At 66.1% G+C, this 20,515-nt stretch overlaps 2 protein-coding genes across 3 annotated transcripts in view; one reads left to right on the top strand and one right to left on the bottom strand.

Moving 5' to 3' along the window:
- Positions 1-11,151, top strand: part of OBSL1 (obscurin like cytoskeletal adaptor 1) — a 22,044-nt gene extending 10,893 nt beyond the window's left edge. Inside the window, exons 10-28 of the mRNA XM_064515499.1 lie at positions 293-568; positions 674-946; positions 1,429-1,704; positions 2,204-2,479; positions 2,726-3,001; positions 3,582-3,857; positions 4,675-4,950; positions 5,057-5,332; positions 5,416-5,682; positions 5,845-6,114; positions 6,191-6,457; positions 6,750-7,016; positions 7,126-7,238; positions 7,373-7,526; positions 7,851-8,012; positions 8,364-8,468; positions 8,648-8,914; positions 9,014-9,283; positions 11,093-11,151. Of these exons, the coding sequence (XP_064371569.1) occupies positions 293-568; positions 674-946; positions 1,429-1,704; positions 2,204-2,479; positions 2,726-3,001; positions 3,582-3,857; positions 4,675-4,950; positions 5,057-5,332; positions 5,416-5,682; positions 5,845-6,114; positions 6,191-6,457; positions 6,750-7,016; positions 7,126-7,238; positions 7,373-7,526; positions 7,851-8,012; positions 8,364-8,468; positions 8,648-8,914; positions 9,014-9,283; positions 11,093-11,151 (4,406 nt within the window). The remainder of the gene's footprint in view (positions 1-292; positions 569-673; positions 947-1,428; positions 1,705-2,203; positions 2,480-2,725; positions 3,002-3,581; positions 3,858-4,674; positions 4,951-5,056; positions 5,333-5,415; positions 5,683-5,844; positions 6,115-6,190; positions 6,458-6,749; positions 7,017-7,125; positions 7,239-7,372; positions 7,527-7,850; positions 8,013-8,363; positions 8,469-8,647; positions 8,915-9,013; positions 9,284-11,092) is intronic.
- On the bottom strand, positions 9,811-20,515 carry TMEM198 (transmembrane protein 198). 2 transcript variants are annotated; one of them, XM_064514822.1, is made up of 5 exons: positions 20,443-20,515; positions 13,500-13,750; positions 12,613-13,188; positions 12,070-12,278; positions 9,811-11,376 (listed from the first exon to the last, which is right to left on the bottom strand). In XM_064514822.1, the coding sequence occupies exons 2-5, from the start codon at positions 13,687-13,689 to the stop codon at positions 11,230-11,232; spliced, it is 1,122 nt and encodes a 373-aa protein (XP_064370892.1). In that variant the 5' UTR covers positions 13,690-13,750; positions 20,443-20,515; the 3' UTR covers positions 9,811-11,229. The 2 variants fall into 2 exon arrangements, with proteins under 2 accessions (XP_064370892.1, XP_064370893.1); XM_064514823.1 differs by having other exon boundaries at positions 12,088-12,278; positions 20,443-20,514.

The raw sequence follows: 20,515 nt of genomic DNA, 5'->3' as shown, positions 1-20,515 counted from the left end.
TCCCTCTCCTCGCCTGCTCCCTGGGCCACATCCTGAAGCACTGGCAGCATGGTCTGACCCGCTGCCTCCTCCCAGATGGCCCCGCGCTGCCCTGCTGCACCCTGCTCCGTGCGAGGGCCGGGCACGGTCCTGTGCGGCTGTGCTGCCTGCCCGGGGCTCCGGTTCTCCCCGCCTGTCTGCTGCGTGGGTGAGCGCTGCAGGGCTGGGACGGTGCTGGCCCTGTGCCCGTGCATGGGGCGCAGCAGGGCAGGCTGGACGGCGGCCAAGTGACAAGGGATCTCGGTCCTCTCAGCCCCGCAGGCCCACATTGCCCCGGTGCCAGAGGCCCAGTGCTGCCGGACACTGCTGGCGGGGCAGCCCCTCCTCCTGGAGTGCGAGGTGTCCCCACCGGGCGCCCCCGTCCGCTGGCTCAAGGACAGGGAGGCCGTGGTCCCGGCCGAGGCCCTCACCATCCAGTCAGAGGGATGCACGCGGAGGCTGCTCGTCTGCTCGGCAGGGCCATCGGAAGCGGGGACGTACACCTGCGAGGCCGGGGACACTGCCGTGAGCTTCGTGGTGACCGTGAGCGGTGAGCTGTGCCCAGGGCTGGGTGCGTGTCCTCGTGCCGGATGTGGGCCGTGCTGAGGTCACCCACCGCCTGGTGTCACAGCAGAGCCCTGCGTGTCCCCCCCAGAGCCGCCGGTGCGGATCGTCAGCTCCAACGAGGACGCCCCGCACGCCTACGAGGCCCAGGAGCACGTAGTGCTGTGGTGCGAGCTGTCCCGCGCAGACGCCCCGGTGCACTGGTACAAGGACGGGCTGGAGGTGGAGGTGGGCGAGAGCCTGGTGCTGGAGCGTGAGGGGCCGCGGTGCCAGCTGGTGCTGCCCTGCGCCCGGCTGCAGGACACGGGGGAATTCGTCTGCGACGCTGGAGACACTTCTGCCTCCTACAGCGTCACGGTGGCAGGTTGGTGATGTGGCTGGGATGTCCTGCCGGGAAGGTCAGCGCTGCCCCTGCTCTGCTTCATGCGGTCCCCAGTGCTGCCTCCCTGCCCTTAGTGTCACTGGGGAGCACTTGTGGCTGCGTTGCAAGCCAGCGTCCTGGGGCTGCATGTGAGTGTGCCCACCTCCTGCCCTGCTGGTCTCCAATGCTGCCCTCAAGCAGCTCACTGCTCTTCCCGGCTAAGTAGGTGGCTCTGTGCCACTGGAGCCATCAGCTGGGTCCCTGCTCCAAGAACTGTCACCGCTACCCTGCCTAGTGGGACGAGCATTTCTCGCAGTGTGCCTGGGGCCCTCACTGCGGTCTGGCTGAGTGGTGGGTTTTTTGCAGGGCTGCAGCACTCCTGGCCCTGCAGCAGCATAGGACGGGTGACAGGGACGTTGGGGACAGCAGAGCCCGAGGGCAGGGCAGAGAGCAGGTCTCACTCCCACCCTCTGTGTCTCCGGCAGAGCCACGTGTGAGGATCCTGCACCCGCTGCAGCGCTCACTGGCACTGCCAGTGCTGGCCCTGGCACGTGTGGCACTGCGGTGTGAGCTGTCTGTGCCGGATGCTCCCGTGCGCTGGTTCAAGGATGGGCTGGAGGTGGATGAGAGTGACAACCTGCTGTTGCTGGCAGAGGGGGCCCAGCGCTGCCTCGTCATCCGGAAGGCCAGCGTGAAGGACGCGGGCGAGTACATCTGTGAGAGCAGGGATGAGGCCGTCTCCTTCGACGTCCAGGTGTCAGGTAAGCTGGGATCTGGGCCCCACTGATGGAGGTCCCAGTCGCAGGGGACTCGCTCTGGCTGCTCCCTGGCTGGCTGTGGAGCTGCTGCTTGCTCTTCACCACGTCCCTTTTTGCAACGGGAACATGCAGAGGGTAAGCGCTGTGCCGCTTGCATCCCCGTCCAAACAGCAGGCACCTGCCTGCAGTGTGCAATGAAGGATCCCGCGCTCAGGTGGGATGTGGTCTCTGCTGGCTCCCACAGCCCGTGCGCTGTGCATGCCCATACAAGACTCACCCCAGCCTCTCAGATTCCTCTGTCCCCCCACGGTGACACATCTCATGGGCACCCCAGCAGAAGCTCATGCCCTGCTGCCCGAGTGCTCTCCTGGGTGCCTACCTCCTGGGTGCATGGGCTTTGCACCACCCAGTGCAGTACTTGCCCGGGGCTGACAGCAGAGGCCTCTCCCGGGCTGTGTTGCCCCTGCGCTTCTTTGCACGGGGGGCCATGATCTCCTTGCAGAGCCACCGGTGAAGATCCTGCAGCCACGGAGACCTCCCCCTGTCGTGAAGGCCTCCCCAGGGGAGACAGTGACACTCGCCTGTGAGCTGTCCCGAGCGGATGCACCTGTGCGCTGGGCCAAGGAGGGCATCAGGCTGGAGGCGGGGGGCAGCCTGGTGCTGGAGGAGGAGGGCGCCCACCGGCGCCTGCTCATCCCTGCCGCCCGAGCGGAGCACTCCGGAAAATACGTCTGCGACACTGACGACGACGTGGTGACCTTCACCGTCCAAGTGTCGGGTGAGCGAGCAACTGGGGAAGAGCCTGGGGGGGGCGGTGCTTGGGATGCAGACCTGGAGACCCTGGAGAAGGGGGCGCTGGGCAGGGAGTTGCAGGGTCCCATTAGCTTCCTTGCCATGAACAGTGCTGGGGGGCAGCCCTGCGGACCGGTCTCCATGGGATGACTCTTCCCCGGAGCTAAACCTTGCACAAGGGACTCCCAAGCCCGCGGGTAATGGCAGCTCTGCTGGCGTCTGGTGCTGCCAGACCCGCTAGTCAGGATACAGGAGAGGGACGCTCTGCTGACCCGCCGGCACTGCCGGGCCCTGGAGGACCTGGTGCTGGAGGTGCACCTCTCGCATGCCCATGGGGAGGTGAAGTGGTACAAGGACGGGGAGAAGCTGCAGGACACAGGGCGCGTGCGGCTGGAGGAGGATGGGGCGCGCCGCTCGCTCGTCGTCCTGGGCGCTACGCGCAGGGATGCGGGGGAGTACCTCTGCGACACCCGCGATGACAGCGTCATCTTCTGCATCACCGTGGAAGGTGAGCAGCACTCTCCTCGCTGCCTGCATGGAGCTGAAGAGGCCCCGAAGGTCCCCGGCTGATGCAAGGGACGCCCAGGGCTGGGCTGGGTTTCAGTAGATGCAGAGTGGTGCATGCAGGATGGGTCAGGGAGCTCCATGGCCCTCTCTGAGCTGCCTAGCAGCTCTGTGGAAACCCGTGTGTCCTGCCCAGCTGCAGCTGGAAAAGATCCAGAAAGGATCCAGCCATTGCAGCGGGACCTCCCATGGGTGCACAGGGCGACTGGTGGAGGAAAGGGACTGGGATGGGCATCAACAGGAAAAGATGTGGTGTTTCCTCTCCCGTCAGCCCTGCAACATCATCCTGCAGCCAGAGCTGGCCCTGGCAGCTCAGGGGTGAAGCCAAGAGTTGTCTTGCTCCGTGAAGCAAGTCCCTGTTTTGCCCTCAAAATGGGGGCTGGCTTGCGCGGCACCCCCAGCCCAGGGCTCCTCTCCCTGCACCCCTGGGCAGGGTAGCTTGTGCCCAGTGCTGCTGGGCTGTACCCAGCGCGGTGCCATGGGATGCTGCTCCCACAGTGACAGCCCTTCTCTCCGGCCCCCAGAGCCGCCGGTGACCATCGTGGGGAACACAGGCGCCGTGGAGCATCGCTGCCTGGTGGCCGGGGAGGACCTGGTGCTGGCCTGCAAGCTGTCCCAGCCCAATGCCACTGTGCGCTGGTTCCGGGATGGCCAGGAGGTGCAGCCCAGTGAGCGGGTCCAGGTCGAGGCCCGGGGGGTGCTCCGGGAGCTCACCATCCTTGGGGCACAGCCCAGTGACTCGGGGTCCTACATCTGCGATGCTGCCAGCGACCACATGGTGACGAGTGTGGAGGTGTCAGGTGAGAGGGCAGGAGCTCGGCACCCAGGGAGCAGGCAGTCCTGTGGCTGGGGCTCTTCCCGGGGACCCCCAGCACAGTGGACCGTGCCTGAGCCCCAGATCCCCTGGCAGCTCCATGCAGCCTGCTGCGGGGCACGGCCTCCTCTCTCGTAACTCAGCCAGATTTTGCTGTAGTAGAGCAGCTGCTGTGCCCCAGCGCAGGCATGGGGAGGGGACACCGCGGCGGGGGGATGCCAGCCCAGGGCTGCCCCGAGATGCTGCTCCGTCCCACAGTAGCCGTCGGCAAGGAAGGGGCCTGTCAGGGTCATGGCGAGACGCATACCTCTGGCCTCCCCCAGGCGGTGGCTGGCTAAATTTATCCTTGGCTGGCTCCCAGGCGCCTCTCCTCCTGCTTTGGCTGCCAAGGGCTGAGCTCAGCCCGGCCCTTTATCAGACGGGGATAAAGGGCTGTGCGGGACGGGAGCGCGCCTGGCGTGGGCAGGTGTCCTGGCTCCCTGGGTGGTCCCACAGCCCGCTGCTGAGCTCCTCGAGCCGGGAGGGATGGCGGGGTGATGGACTCAGCCGGCATCCCTGCCAGGGCCCTTCCCCGTGGGCACCCTGAGTTGCTGGACTGAGAGCTGGTCCCACGATCACCCATGCAACCTGGAGCCACCCCACAGACGTTGCCCCTGCCCCATAGCCAGCCCCACGATGGCTCATGGACGGCATTGCTGCCCCCCACTCACAGCTATCCCCGCCACCAGCCCGGCTGCCCTGTCCCTGCGTGCCCGGTGCTGCGGGGACGCTGCTGAGTCCTGCCTGTGTACCCCATGCCCCAGCCCAGCCCGTGCGTGTTGTGAACAAGGAGGAGGCTCAGAGCCCCATGGAGGTGCTGGAGGGGGACAGCGTGACGCTGGTGGCCCGGCTGTCCCCGGAGATGGCGGCGGCGCAGTGGCTCAAGGAGGGGCGGGCGCTGCGCTCGGGCGGGCGGCTGCTGGTGTGCAGTGAGGGCCCCGTGCGCAGCCTCACCATCAAGCAGACGGAGCTGGGCGACAGCGGGGTCTTCCTCTGCGACGCCGGCGACGACGAGGTGCACTTCACGCTGCATGTGAAAGGTGAGCCCCATGGCGACGTCCTGCCCGGGGCAGCAGGACCGGCTCTGCGCCCCTCGCACGCGCCCGTGCCTTCCCACGCGGCTGACCCGGCTCTGCCCTGCCCCAGAAGCGCCGGTGCTGTTTGTGAACAAGCAGGAGCAACCGGAGAAGCTGCTGGTGCTGGAGGGCGGCAGCGCCGTGCTCTCTGCCGTCGTGTCCAAGGAGGCAGCGCCCATCAGCTGGCTGGGGCCGTGGGGTGCCGCGGTGGCCAGCGAGCGCTGCGAGCTGCGGCGTGAGGGCCGTGTGCACAGCCTGGTGCTGGGCAACGCGAGCAAGGAGGACGCCGGCCTCTACACCTGCCTCTCCCGCCACGACCAGATGCAGTTCGATGTGAGTGTCAAAGGTGAGTGGCGGCCGTGGGAGGGAGGTGGCGCCCGCGGGCCGGCGGCGGTGCGTGCCAATGCGTGGGCCTCGGCCGTGCCACAGAGCTGCTGGTGAAGTTCCTGCGGGGCCTGGCGGACGTGCACGCACACGAGGGCGAGACGGTGGTGCTGTGGTGCGAGCTGTGCAAGGCCAAGGGCGACGTGGTGTGGCTGAAGGACGGGCGCCCGCTAGCACCCGGCGCCCGGCGGGAGATCAAGGCAGAGGGGCGAGAGCGCTCGCTGGTGCTGAGTGATGTGCGGCCCGAAGACGCTGGGGAATACTGCTGCGAGTCCAATGATGACCGGACGCTGGCAACGCTGACAGTGCAGGGTGAGCCCCAGGGACCTGCCTGCCCCACAGCCAGCCCTGTCCCGCGGGGCAGAGAGGGGACGGGGGTGCCCAGCAACGGCAGGGCTCGCGGCGATGCTTGGTGGCCCTGCGTCGCAGAGCATCGCCGGTGCCGGTCCATGCACCCTCACGCCCCTGCTGCAGTCCCCAGGGTGGTGGAGATCATCGCGGAGCTGCACAGCCTGACAGTGCTGGAGGGGGAGGATGCCGTCTTCAAGTGTGTGGTGTCCCCCAAGGATGTGGCGCTGACGTGGCAGCTCAATGGCCAGGCTGTGGCCCCCTGTGAGCGGCTGGTGGTGGTGAGGACGGGGCTGTGTCACAGCCTCACCATCCGGCAGTGCCAGCTGGCCGACGCAGCCACCGTGACGGCCAACGCCGAGGGGCTGGTGAGCGTGGCCCGGCTGAGCGTGCAAGGTGAGCGGGGAAGGAGCTGGCGGGGCCCGGCGCGTGGTGGCCCCGGCTGGTGACGCCCCACGCGCGGGCCTCGCAGAGGCGCAGGTGCTGTTCGTGCGGCGGCTGCGGGACGTGGCCGCGGAGGAGCAGCAGGACGTGAGCCTGGAGGTTGAGGTGAGCCACGAGGCCGCTGAGGTGCAGTGGATGAAGCAGGGCGTCCTCCTCCAGCCAGGCGGCAAGTACCAGCTGCAGGAGTCGGGGCGCCGGCGCACCCTCACCATCCGCGGCCTCAGCCCCTCCGACCGCGGCACCTACCGCTGCGAGAGCCTGCACGACCGCACGCAGGCCAAGCTGTGCGTTGAGCGTGAGTATCTGTGCGGGGGCTGTGGGGGACGGGGGCTGCGAGGCACGAGTCTGCCGAAAGGGTGGCGCCAGGCAGAGAGGGGAGCTGGGGCAGAGCCGGGCGTCTGGCAGGTGGGGTGATGGAGGAGGGAGGCGTGCATGGGGCCAGCAGTGGGCAGAGGGAGGGCAGCGGTGGGAGCAGGAGACTGGCATAGAGAGATGAATCTGGGCGGTCCCTTCAGCAGCAAAACCGGGGGTCTCTGTGGTAGGGCAGCAGGCGCCCAGTGGTGGACACGGGTGCCCATGCCTTGCAGCACGGAAGGTGTCGATCCAGACCCCGCTTGCAGACGTGGAGACCTTTGAGAAGGAGACAGCCACTTTCCACCTGGAGCTGTCTCATGCCGGCGTGCCTGGCGTCTGGACGCGGGACGGCATCCGGGTGAAGCCCAGCCGCATGTGCTGCATCAGCGCCATGGGCTGCGTGCACAGCCTCACGCTGCAGCGGCTCACGCTGGAGGACTCGGGCACTGTCGCCTTCACCGCTGACACCCTGCGCTGCAGCGCCCGCCTGCTCGTGCGGGGTACGTCACCGGGAGGGGGCTCGGGGCTGCGTGGCCCCCGCAGCACCTTGGCCCTGGAGCCAAGGTCTTTCAGTGCTGAACCTTTGTGCCCTGTGTCCTCTCCCCTCAGAGCCGCCTGTCGCTATGGTGAAGGTCCTGCAGGACCTGGGGGTCCCGGAGATGGGGGCTGCCAGCTTCGAGTGTGAGCTGTCTCGCCCCACCGCGGAGGTGAAGTGGTACAAGGTGAGGGCTCGCCCCTGCCCCATCCAGGCCTGGCAGCGCCTGGCCCAGCCCATGGGGGGCTGCGGGGGATGTGTGGGGCACAGCCGTGGGGCTGCTGCCCCTCGCACCCCCTGATGGCGTGCTCTCCGGGGCAGGATGGGATGGAGCTGCGCCCGGGGCCCCACTGCCGCATCTACTCGGCGGGCCGGCGCCGCCTCCTGCAGTTCAGCCGCTGCGAGCTGGCCGATGCCGGCGTCTACACCTGCGACGCGGGCGACTGCCAGGCCTCTGCCACGCTGCACGTCCACGGTACGGCGGGGTGGGTAGCGCACGGGGGGGCTGGGGTGGCTGCAAAGGGAACCCTCTGGGGTCCCGGCAGCCTCTGGCTGGTGCAGCTGTGTCTTTCCAGATGTGCTTGTCTCTGCCAGCATCCCCCTTCCCCTTCGCTGCCCCCTGGGACTCTCCTCTCCTGCCTGCTCCCCGGTTGCACAGCCTGTTGCTGATCCTCCTCTCCCCGTCACCCCGGGCTGGTCTTTCCGTCATCCCCCTGCACGGGAGCCGCGGGCTGGGCCCCCGTCTGCTCCCCAGGTCCCGCACAGCGCGGCACCCAGGCCCCCGCCCCGTCTCCTGCAGAGCGCCAGGTCTGCATCGTGCAGGAGCTGCAGGACGCCTGCGTGCGGGAGAATGAGAACGCCGTCTTCACGTGCGAGGTGTCGGACGGGGACGTGAAGGGCGAGTGGTTCCGGGACGGCGAGAAAATCAAGGTCACCAGCATGGTGAAAATACGGCAAGAAGGTGAGCGTGTTGCTGGCATGCGACTGTGTGGTCCCTGGTGGCCTGGGGTGCAGCACTGCCCTTGGGGCCGGCAGGCTGTCCCGCATCCCCCCAGGGCTGTAGTTGCCCTTGGTCCCTGCTCGCCTGGCTTGAGCAATGGGCACAAACAATGGGCAGAGACTGCTGCTGCCCTGATCCAACTCCGCTAACTTGTGTGGTTTCGGGGCTGGCAAGGGGTGAATTCAAGCAAAGCCAAGGCAGAGAGAGGAGTTGCAATGGCTGTAGGGCTGGGTGGGCAAAGCAGGGCCCCCCACGCCCCCGTTCGCTGTGTGCCTCATCTCCGTCCCCCTCACCCCTCATCTCCCCTGGCAGGGACCAAGCATTTCCTGCTCATCTGCGCCGTACGCCCTGAGGACGCGGGTCTCATCCGCTTTGCGGCGAAGATGGCCATCTCGGAGGCAAACCTGCAGGTGGAAGGTAACGGGCTGGGGGTGTGCTGAGGTCCGTGGCTAGGCGCTGGGCACTGAGGCGCACGGGGCGGCGAGGGGGTCTGCTCGCAGGATCCCTGGCGGTGCCAGGAGCCAGGTCTCCGGCGGAGCGGCACAGGCGAAGCGTGCCATCCTGGTGATGCTCACGGCCCCCTACCCACGCGCCAGCACTGCCCATCCGGATCGTGAAGCCGCTGCGGGACAAGACGGTGCTGGCGCGGCACAAGGCCACGCTGGAGTGCACGGTGTCGCACGCCCGGGGCCGTGTTCGCTGGTTCCGCGGGGACACCGAGATCTTCACCGGTGACAAGTACGAGATCTGCAACCTGGACTGCTACCGCACGCTCATCATCCACCACGTGGGCCCCGAGGATGAGGACTCGTACACCTGCGACGCCTTCGACGACTGCTCCACCGCGCGCCTCCTCGTGGAGGGTGAGCCGCAGGGAGCGCAGTTGGCGGGGGGCCGCAGTGGCAGCTGCAGGGCCAGGGTGCGGGCTGGCCAGGCCCTGACGGCACCGCCATGCCTTTCAGCGGAGGGCATCCAGGTGCTGCGGGGGCTGCGGAGCGTGGAGGTGGTGGCGCCAGCTGAGGCGCGGTTCGAGTGCGAGGTGTCGGGTGCGCTGCCCTGGGCGCCCCAGTGGAGCCTCAACGGGGAGGTGCTGCGGGCTGGCGCGCACGTGCGGATGGAGAGCCGGGGCAGGGTGCACCGGCTGACGCTGGGCCCGACGGCCACCAGCATGAGTGGCATGGTGAAGGTCAGCCTCGGCCAGGCCCGCTCCAAGGCGCAGCTCAGCGTGCGAGGTGCGTGCGCAGGTGGCCAGCCATGGCCCCACGCCCACCCTCAGGCCGCTTCCCCACCCCTGGGGGCTCATGAGGGCCTGCTCCCTGGGGCGGGGGCAGCCAGCTGGGTGCAGGGGTGCAGGATCCATCCCCGCTTGGGACGGGACGCCCCTCTGCGTGCCCTGCCGGCCGTGGGGCTGTGACAGCTCTCCCTGACGCCCGTCCTCCCTGCAGCGAGCTAGGAGCCGTGGAGGCAGCGGTGAGGCTGGACACAGACGCTGGTTCGGGGAGATGGGGCATCCCTCCCACATGACGCAGGGACGCAGCCAGACCATCCTGCTCCTGCACCGGCCTCGGGGCTCCGCATTAAACAGCCTAATTTTTCTGATGTGGCTTCTTCCACCCCGGGGGGGGCCTGTTGGGATCACGGGGCTGGCGCCCGGGATAGTGGCACCGCTGCGCCGTCCAGCCCGGGGAAACAAGTCTCCTGGGGGAACGGCCCCACCACGCGCCCCCCGGCCGCCCCGCAGCCCCCAGGCAGCCTGGGCTCCGAAAGGCTCTTTACTGTGTGGCCGTGGCCTCAGCAGCGTTTGGCACATTTACAAAAGAGACTGAAAAGGGGAGGGCGGCGCTGCGCCGCGGAGCTGGAGGCGCGGGGCAGACACATGCAGTTCCCGGGGCAGTGGGACCCCCTGGCTGCATGGCGCTGGGGACCCACTGTGACACCCCGGCCCGGCTGGCCCCACTGAGTGCTGCTTTGCTCCCCGGCATGGCTGCGGGGAGGGGAAGGGCCTTTCCCGGCGTGAAGTCCTGGCTCGCTCCATAATAAATTAATACAAATCACAGCAAGAGAAATATATACAAGGCGGGAGCCTCTGCCTGCAGCGGTGCTCTGGGCAGGGGCTCCTGCCCTGCCCCGCAGACGTGCTGCCCCAGCCGGAGGCTCAGCCCTACCCCAGGGTCCCCCCCTGTCCACTATAAAATCCAGTCGCCAGCAAAACAGCGATGGCCTCAGATGCCACAGGAGTCCCTGCATCCCTGAGGCAGCCCAGCCCCTGCCCAAAGGTTGGCTCCAGTGCCCCATATCCCATCAAAAGAGGGGGGACCTGTATGGGGTCCCCCTGGGCATGTCACGCTGGACACATGCTGGCAGAGGGGCAGGGCTCCTCGCAACTCCCCTGCACAGGCGCAAGCAGGAGCCCCGGGTGCCTCCTCCCCGTGGCAGCATCCCTGGTCCTCCCCATGGGAACAGCCTGGTCCGGGCAGCGTCTGCCCCAGCACCAACCCTGGCTCAGCCCGGGAAAAGGGGGGGGTCAAGGCAAGCTGCTCTGGGGGCAAGGAGAGTGCCTCGGGCAGAGGAGACAGGTACTGGGGGGAGCTGCCTAAGAGAGGGGCTGGGAGCTGCTTGCGGGCAGGGCTGGGATGGGGACACACATGCAGGGGGGGATCACTGGAGGGCCAAGGGCTTGGGCACCTGCTTGTTGAGGAAGGGACCTGGGGCACAGGCACTTGGGGAGTTGCTGTGGGGGTGCCATGGAGTGGGGGCAGGCACGGGGAGCTGCTCTCAGGGAGGGGGCTCAAACATGGGGATGGAGATGTTGGGATGCAGGATAAGCGTGCCCGGGCCCGGGGGAAACACACAGCAGCGGGGGCTCAGGGAGCCCTGGGGCACCTGCAGGAGCCCCGCACACCAGCAGAGCTGCTCACACCACAGTCCATGAGTCCATGTGTCCCCAGTCCTTGGGCTGAGTCCCTGCCGGAGGGTTTCCCCAGCACCTCTGGCCCCACTGGCATCCTGGGCTTGCCTAGCTGAGTGCCATGCTCCCCCAGGAAGGATCTCCATCCACAGCCTCCACAGCCCTGAGCCGGACGTGGCCGTCCAGGGCTGAGGGAACAGCCCCACATGTCCTAGGGGGTCTGTCAGAGCAGGCTGGAGTGCTGGTGTCGCTCGAGGTCACTGGGTTGGGTTATACCCGCACAGCGGGGCCAGAGCCCGTAGTGAGGGGCACAGTGGAGCTGCAGTCATAGTCCAGGTCCACCACGGTGTGGGAGCTGGCCATGAGGCTGTTCAGGGATGGCCCCGTCTGCCGCTCTCGGAAACTCTGGATGTAGCTCTGCTCGAGAGAGGAGGAGTGGGAAGTGAGGGGGCCCTGCTCCTGATGCACTCTGTCCCATCCCATCTTGTCCCATCCCATCGCATCCCGTTGCATCCCATCATATCCCATCGCATCCCGCTCCAATTAGCCCTAAAGTCTGCTGCAGCTCCCCTGGCACCTACCCTGTCACCCTGTGTGGTCCTGTCCACCCCAGCACTGCCAACAGGCTCCCGCAAGTGTGCTGGGAAGAGACCACCTGCATCTGGCAAAGCCCAGTGAGCTGCATGCAGCAAGGCCCCCGGCATGTGGTGCCAGCCTGCCTGCCAGCACCCGCTCTCCATCCTGCCCAAGGCCCCGCGACTGCCCGCAGGGCCTCCCCTCCCTGCACTTGGGCCCTTTGAGGGCTGGCTGACACGGGGAGGTGATCCCGCACTGCCCCCTTGTCCCTGCGCACAGCCCCATCCCTTCTCATACATACTTTGTGCCCTGCCCTCTGCTTTTTTAATGTGGCCACAGAGCTTTTGGCTGCTGGTTTTCACGCGTTTGCAAAGGCTAAAGCGGCCCCGTGTTGGGCACATTGCAGCTCAGCCCTTCCTGAGCTGCCCCAGCCTCGCTGGTATGGCCTCGCCCCCCCCTCACTGTGCCCCAGCCCGCCCGCGTGGCCGGTGCGCGGAGAAGGAAGGGCCGGCCGAGGCCCGGGGAGATCTCTACCCTGGGCATGTGACTCACTGGGGAGAGCACGTCCCCATCGAAGCGGCGCACGGGGTTGGGCTTGCGGCGGTAGGCAGGCTCAGGCGGGTGGGCCTTGTGCTGGTGGGGTGGCGGGTGGTGGGGTCTCCGCTTCTTCTTCTTCTCCTTCCAGTCCTCCCGCTGCTTGATGCGCATCAGCTGCACACGGCGCTGCTGCCGGCTGATGATCACTGCAGGGCAGAGGGGACTGTGAGCACGGGGCCTCGCCACAGCCTGCAATCCTCCCTGCACCCAGAGCACCCAGCCTGAGCCTCCCTCCACCCCGTAGACCGGGACCACGGCAGCCAATGGCATAGCACCATGTGTGGCCAGGTGTCCCCTTGCTGTGGCCGCTTGCTGGGTGCTGCAGAGCCCACCCATCAGGCAAACCCCTTAACTCTGCATGCAAACCCAGGCCCTGGGAGCGCCTGACCTAGCCTCGAATCCCCCACCTCCTGCACCCAGCGATATCCCACACCACATCCATCTCCCCCAGCCCCTCATCACCCCCACTGCCCTGCACACCTTCGGTGTGGGAGTAGCCCTCAGCTGTGACTTTCCACTGCACCAAGACACCCAGTGTGGTGAGCAGCGGCCAGACGCCCAGGATGACCCAGCTGTACCAGCACACGGGGCGAGCGGGGGCCACCTTGATGCGCTCATAGATGTACTGCACCAGCAGGAAGAGCTCGATGAAGTAATCGACAGTGACGGTCATGATGGCGCTGCCGAAGACGGCGGTGGAGAGAGTAGTGAAGAACCGCTGCCACTGCAGGGTGAGCACAGCAAAGAGCATCCCCACGCCCAGGAGGAGCGCGATGGGGATCCACACTGTCGGCGGGTGGTAAAACTGCTCCATCACCACCAGCGTGGCCACCGCCAGCAACAGCCCCAGGAGCAGCCCCACCATGAAGAGGCCGACGCTGCGCACCAGCATGGTGACGAGCCCGCACAGGACACCGATGCCCAGCCCAATGCCCACCGAGGCCTCCACACTCAGCTGCGTGTCCAGCACCCGCTCCTTGTAGCACAGCATGAAGATGATGATGGAGCCAAACATCAGCCCCGTCAGGAACATGACGGCCTTGAAGCAGCGGTAGCCTACAGAGAGATGGTCACAGTCAGTGCCCAGGAAGGAGGCTGTACCCAGTGGGGGCACAGCCATCCCTGCGCCGCAGGATCTCTGCTTGAGCGAGAGGGCGAATGCCACACTTTCCACCCCTTGTGGCACTCCTCTGGCACTCCTCCTTGCTGCTGAGCTGGCAAGAAATGATTCCCTTTGGCTTGGTTTGTGTCCCGCTCTTGGGGCTGCTGCTCCCAGCCAGGCCTCCCCCATCTCCCCGTGCCCTTCCTCCCACCTCCTCTTGCCCCATCAGCCTCTCCTAGTGCAGCTGGGGCCTGGCCTGGCTTACCAAAGAAGCAGTAGATGATCCCGAAGAGGCAGCACATGGCACACACCACTGAGGGCACCACTTGGTAGCGACGCTCGATTTCCTGCTGGCAGCTGTGTGCCCACTCCTGGCCCGTGTCGTGCGGCAGCAGCTTGAAACGCAGCGTCTGCACAGTTGCAGTCATGGCTCTGAGGACTCCCAGGAAAGGCATCAAAGTCTCCACTCCTGCCCCATCGCTTGTGGGCAAAGCTGCGCTCCAGCACCTGCTCCAGCTGAGGAGGACGGGAGAAGTGGGATGGAGGCACCTGGGCAGCTGCTAAACCAGCAGCTGTCCCGGGCAGCCCTGAACTGCAGCAGTCCCAGCCCAGAGATCCTCTAGGCCCAAGAAACTCAGTACCCAGTGCTGGGAAAACCCACCCCGGCTCCATTGCTACTCAGCCGAGAAGAAAGGGAAGAGGGAAATAGCCTCATTCGACCTCGCCAGAGCAGGCTACAGAGCTGTGCTGCTCCCCTGGTGCAGGCCAGGAGCTGCCATCTCCCAGAAGGATGTCCAGAAGGATCCCCTGTCCCCGGGGAGCCTCTTCCATCTGTGGGGAGCTTCCCTGCTAAGACACTGTGCCTGACAACGTGTCTGTAGCTCCAGTTTCCTGCCCCTGGCTCTCACGCCTCTCATCCGTTCCCTGCCACATTAAAGAGACTTCTACTACCTGGTATTTTCTGCCTGTGAAGTAATTATACTCTGTAATTAAGTCACCCCTCAATCTTCTATTTTTATAGGCTAAACAGATTGAGCTCTTAAGGCTTGTACTCCAAGGCATTTTTTCCAATCCTCTAATCATATTTCTGGCTATTTTTCATACCCGTTCCAGCTTCTAGTGTCCTTCTAAAAAAGCAGGCACCCAAACTAGACCCAGCCCTCCCATGCAGACCTCCCCGGGGCGCTGGAGAGGAACCAGCCCGGGCTGGTGGTGCCCCTTTCCCAATGGCTCTGAGCCTGGCTCACACAAAACTGGACAGCTTTTGCCCTGCCATGCGCTGGCGTGGGAACGTCATGTCCATATTTGCCGTGGCTGTGCCAGGAGGCTGCGTGGGTCGCCAAGGCCCCTTCAGGGCCTCCACAGACGGAGAGGGCATAATCTCTCGCAAAGACTGATCCAGCTCCAGCTTAAAACCCAACTAAATCTGCTGTCTCCCCGCTCTGACCTGGAGGCTCTTCCAGCCTACCTTTGTTCCCGTGGTTCATTTCCAGGCACAGTTTGTTTAGGATCAGTTTATTGTGACCAGCTGTCCCTGTGCCAGCATTGTCCTTCTGACTGCCACATTAAAGCAGGCAGTTCAGGACTTAGCCCTGGTCACAAAACCAAACAGAATTGGTCACAGAACCAAAACCAAGAATTACCAGGGAAGGGGCAGAACAAAGGCAGAAACTCTAAGGGCGCCACTGCACAGACCCTGTCTTGGGCAGGGGCAGTTCTTGCCACACAAGGCCCTACATTAGCACCTCTCCGCGTTTACTAGAAATACCTGAAATAACAGAGCCTGCTGCTGCCTGCTGTACAGCCTCACAGCTTTTGCAAACAAACCGGCACGGCCTCGGTTGCCCTGGCCTTCATGGCTCCTGTAGGCTCCCTGCCCTCCCTCTGTTACCTGCTGCCTCCCTGCCTCTCCCTTGCACTAGGGATACTGGATCCAACACGGAGGCTCTCCACTAGCAACCCATTTCCAGCCCCAACCTCCAATGTCCAAGCAAGCCTCGCCTTTGCCAGAGTGTTAAATTAGTGCCTCCTGCAGCAGCACACATCAGGTTTGCACCACCACTGGTAACCCGTGCTGCGGTTAGCTTTGTTGGGCTTCCCTGGCTTGCGTGTTGCTCCCTCACGAATCCTTCCCAGCTCTGGCGTGGGGATTTTGGTATGTTTTCCCACTGCCTCACCAGCTCTGCCTGACCAGCCACATGCCCACGCTAACTCCCAGCACCACCACGCTAACTCCCAGCACCACCCTGGTGCTGGTGTGTGCAAGGGAAGGGGAGCTGAGCCAGCGCAGCGTAAGGAGGAAAGTGGCACCAGTTGCACCAGTCTGCCCTCCGTGGGAGCTTCCCGGGTGCCAGCCTCCATCCTCCTCTTAGTCTTTCTGCCTCCAGCCTCCTATGTCCCTTCAGCTCGAGGAAAACACAGCCCAGACAAGCCAGGATAAATCTGCCAGAGGAGCGCTCGGAGGGAAGGCTCACAGCAACGCCTGCACCTAACCCCGGGAAGCAGGGGAGGGCTGGGAGCAGGCACCGAAGGCAGGCGAGCCCTGGGGCTGTGCCCACCGCAGCCTAAGCCTCTCTCTGCCCCTGCGTGAGTGTCTTAAGCAGGATTGGACTTTAACCGCAAAGCCTGGGAGCAGCAGGCTCGCGCTGGCCGCCCCAGCTATGATGCGCTATGCTGCAGCGGGGCTGCCCTGGCCAGCTGCGCGGTGGGGCCAGGGCCAGGGCCAGGGCTGCAGCCACGAGTGGCGCTCGGCTGGCTGCGGTTCAAGGCTCGGCGCACGCACCGCCTGCCGCCAGCCCCAAGACCGCGAGGGGAAGGATTGGGGCTGAGCACCCTTGGGGGCTGTGTTCAGGGTGCTGCACGGGGCCTGGGGTGCAGAGGGGCCCCCTCGACCCACACTGAAGCCAGGGCTGGGGGATCCTGCCTGCGGGAAGGGGCGGCCTGGGTAAATCCGGCTTAGGCAGCGGCGCAGGCAGCTCGCCGAGCGCCCATTGGCGCCGGCACTGTTGCTAGGGGAGCATAGCGCCTGCTCATTGGCGCCAGGACTTACCCACCTGCTGCCTCCCCTCTGCCACATCCCCCGGCTTGGCATCACTGCCGCTGGGGCCCATCGGGTCCCGGCCCCACTGCCCCCCCTGCCCCAGCCCCCTTGTACCCCCGTGGGGTACTGCCCCACAGGGCCAAGCCCCGCTGCACCCCAGAGCCCCGCGTGCCTACTCGCCCGCCGTATCCGCAGCCCGCTGCCCCCCACCGCATCCACGGCCTGCTGCGCCCGCGGCCCGTAGCTGCATCCTGCATCGCATGGTGCTCTCTAGCCGTGTCCTATGCCGCCCAGCGCAGCACCTTGCACTGCACAGGGTCCCTCTAGCTGGGTGCCTCCTCGCCACACCTTACAGACCATTGGCCCCATCATACCCTACAGCCCCCTGCCAAAGACCCCTGTCACCACAGCCTGCCCTGGCTGTGGCTGCACCTTGCGCTGTGCAATGCCCCTATAGCTCAGTGCCTCCCTGCTATACCTTATAGACATGTGCCCCACCGCAGGGGATCCTATAGCCAAGTCCTGACTGTGCAGTGCCCCTATAACTGCATCTTGCACTGTGCAGTACCCCAGAGGTGTCTCCTCCCAACGTCTTTAAGCCCCTGCCCTTTTGTGGGGGTCCTTATAGCCACGTCCTGCATCTCCCAGTGCCCTCTGGTCACGTCCTGCACTGGGCAATGCCCCACAACTGCACCTTGCACCATGCAAGGCCTCGACAGTGGTATCTTGCACTGCACAGTGACCTATAGCTGAGTGCCCCCTGCTGTACCCTACAGCCCACTGTCCCCTTGCTGAGGGACCCTATAGCCCTGCCCAGTGCCCCATAGCAAGCCCAGCATGGCACAGCACCCCATAGCAGAGCCTTGCCCCACACAGTGCCCTGCAGCCACATCCATGCCCTACCTGCCCCCAGCCTGGGCTCCCCGCAAGCAAGGAGCACCGAGCACGTCAGGGAGGGCAAGTCACTGTGGCTGCCTGGCTGGCTACCGCGCACCTCCCACAGGGTCCAGGGAAAGGTGGGGGAGTTTAAAACAGCCACAGCCTAATCCTAAGCTGTCTGGTCTGGCTGAAGCATTTAGCTCTGGCTGCTGTAGGCACCAGCTGGGAGCCAGGCACTGACTCAGGGCCCCCTCACCAGGATGAGATTGCCGGGCTGGGGGTGCAAGCGTGGGCTAATGCGGGATCTGGTGCCCACGCCAGCGCTGCCACTGCAGAAGCCTGCCTCCCCGCTTGTGCCCTCGGGTGTGGCCAGCTTGTGGGGCTCGTGCCCCCCTCTCTGAAGCTTTCCTGGGTGACCCCCATAAGCTGCTTGGCCCAGAAGGCCCCTTCTTGCAAGGGGATCCCAGCCATGGAGACCTGCTCCCCTCAGGCCGCAGCAGCAGGGCCTGGGACTGGACAGTGGCTGGGCCACGTCCTGCAGGGGACATGAGGCAGCCTGGCTGCCCCCCTCCTGGAGGGACGGGGACACTCATGGATAATGGCTGTCCTGGGACAGCCGGAGGTGGGACCCAGAGCCCTACCCCACTGCAGGGCCTGGCAGGGAACTCTCTCCCTGCCACCACCTGGCCCCCATCTGGGGATGGGCCAGTGCCAGATGGGCCAAGACAGGGGGATCTGCAGGGACAGCCTGAGGCACCTGCTTTCGCAGGGGTGCACGGTCTGCAGCACCCTCCTAGGGCTCCCTCCTGGGAGCAGGGAAGGGTGCAGGCAGCTGAGGGCAGGATTTATTTGTGCAAGTGCATGCACAGTGCTTCATCCTCTTTCTGCCCTCCAGATTACACTGGCAGTTTGCAGAAAAGCTCCTAATGAAAGAATCCTATTAGCAGAAGGAGCGATGGGGGGAAAGGCTGTGCGTGGCCCAGCTCAGATGCGGGTTGCAGGCTGTGTGTCCTCCCCACATCCGGAAAGGCGCCCAGAGGAGCCCCCACACCCTCAGAGAGGATCATGCAATCGCCTGGGAGCTGCAGTGTGTCCCCAGGGTCCCACAGCGCTGAACCAAGGTGTCGGGATGGTCAGCGGGGGGGCAATGCCATGTCCGACCAAATCCCAGCACCTCCTTGCCTGAGCAGCCGCTGCCTTGTCCTTCCTGCCTCCGCTCAGGGCACTGTTGCTAGCTGCCTCCCACGGAGAGCAATCTTGGCTTGCTCCTCTGTGGCAAAACCCACGGCTATGGACCAGCAGATCTGGGGGCGCCTGGGTGGCAGGACTCCTCTGGCTCTGACCCCTGCTTGCCCCATGGCGCTGCCCCCCGCGGTCCAGCTCCTCTGCCTGGCCGGGGCACGGAGCCATAGGCATCCCTGCCGGCCCCTGCCCGGGGATGCCCTCACTCCTCAGCCATCCCTCCGGCTTGGCCTGGCTGCACTCCTAGGGCTTAACAAAGGGGCGTCTGGGTGAAATTTAATAGTCTGTGACATACGGGGGATCAGGGCAGATTAGCTAATTACCCTGGCGGTGCGCAGCCTGCTGAAACATGGGATCCTGTCCCCCTCTCCTCCCTCTCGCCCCCACATCTGCTTCAGGCAAAGCCAAGGCACTTTAGGACCACTGACACAGCCAGCATTCTGCTGCATCCCGGAGCCCTGTTCCCATCGCTCCTGGTATGCGGCACGTCCCAGGGCTCTGCTCCCTCCCTCTGCTCCTGGCATCCTGCCGCATCCGGGGGCCCTGCTCCCCTCCACTCTTGGCAACCCACAGCATCCCGGGGCCCTGCTCCCCTCACTCCCGGCGCGGATGCCGGGATGCGGGAGTGGAGGAAAGCCGGGCGTTGCTAGGCGACGCCTCTGCAAGGCCTGCTGGGGGCCGGCGGCCACTCCTCCCTCTCTTTGTCTGGAGTTAGGGGTCCCCGGGGCGCCCCAGCCTGGCCCCCGGCCCCCGGCGGGACGTGGCGGTGCCCCACGGGGTGGGAGCACCTGGGGATGCCCGCACTGGGCCCGGTGTGGGCTGTGGGAGCCGGGGGCTGCGGCTTTGCCAGCCCTGGGGTGCAGGGGGGCGCGGGAGGCCCCTGTGCAGCGCGGCCGGTAGCCCAGCCCGGTGAGGGGCCGCGGGGTGCTGGCAGCAATCCTGTCCCCCCCCATTGCATGCGGTGTCCCCATGCACAGTGGGGAACCGCTTCGGGGCCCGGGGCAGAGCGGGAGCCAGACAGCCAGAAAGGCGGAGTGGGCCTGGGAGCATCCCGCTTCCCTCTGAGGCCTGAAGGAGGGGGGCGGTGGCGGCTCTTCCCCCCCTCCAGGGGCAATCGTGCCCCTCTCAGGGCGGCTGCCCTATGTCCTCACCCTGCCCTGCTCTCTTGTGGTGGGTGGCCGCAGGCAACACGTGTTCCTCCCTTCCCAGCAACTTGGCAAACTCCCCAGGCGGGGGGGGCGCAGGTGAACAGCCAGCCCGAGGCACCCGCATCCCTGAGACCCCTGCCCCTGTGCCGCGCTGCCCCAGAGCCCTCCCCAGCTACACTGCTGCCCCATGAGGTATCTGCCACCCGCAGCTTGCGTGATCAACCACAGAGACCCACACTGCCGGCTCCACAGACCCCAAATCCATATCCCTCACAGCCCTCCCTCCCGAGGGGCACCCTATTGCACCCTCTCCCCCCTCCTCTGGCCCTCGTCTCCCCCATAGTCCAACACAGCCTTTCCCCTGCAGAGCCCCCGTGTCCCCCCCACAATGTCCCTATGTAACCCCCAGCCCCAAGGGACTGGGCCTCCCGTGCGCTCCCCAGCTCCTGTGCACGCCAAATCCATGTGTGCCAGCCGCTGTGCATGCTCTTGCTCCTGCACCCCACACCTCCCACGCTCCCCACACCTCCCTGCCTGCACATAGCCCTGTCCCACGCGACTCTGCGCGCCACGCACCCCAGCCACATGCACTCTCCAGCCCCACAAACTCCCTGTCCACCTACGAGCACCCTGCAGCCCTCCGGCTCCTGGCACCCCATGCATCTGCACCTTCTGGCCCCACACATCCTCCAGCCCCAGGCATCACACGCACCCCCCAGCACCGCCCGCCCGCCCGCCCCCATGCAGCGCCACGCGCCCTCGTGCACCCTGCACTCCGCGCATCCTGCACCCTCGCACCCCGTACCACCGCCTGCCCCAGGCGCCCTGCCCGCCCGTGCACGCCGGCCGCCTCCCCTGCGCGCCGCGCCCCCCCCCGCGGCCCCACGCCGCGCTCCCACCTGCGCTCCCGGCCCCGCTGCGGCGGCGGCCCCGCGGCGCGCGGCGCTCCCGGCCCCGGCCCCGGCCGCGGCC

Source organism: Dromaius novaehollandiae, chromosome 7, assembly GCF_036370855.1.
Source record: "Dromaius novaehollandiae isolate bDroNov1 chromosome 7, bDroNov1.hap1, whole genome shotgun sequence".
Taxonomy (NCBI): domain Eukaryota; kingdom Metazoa; phylum Chordata; class Aves; order Casuariiformes; family Dromaiidae; genus Dromaius; species Dromaius novaehollandiae.
This window is presented reverse-complemented; position numbering and strand designations above follow the sequence as displayed.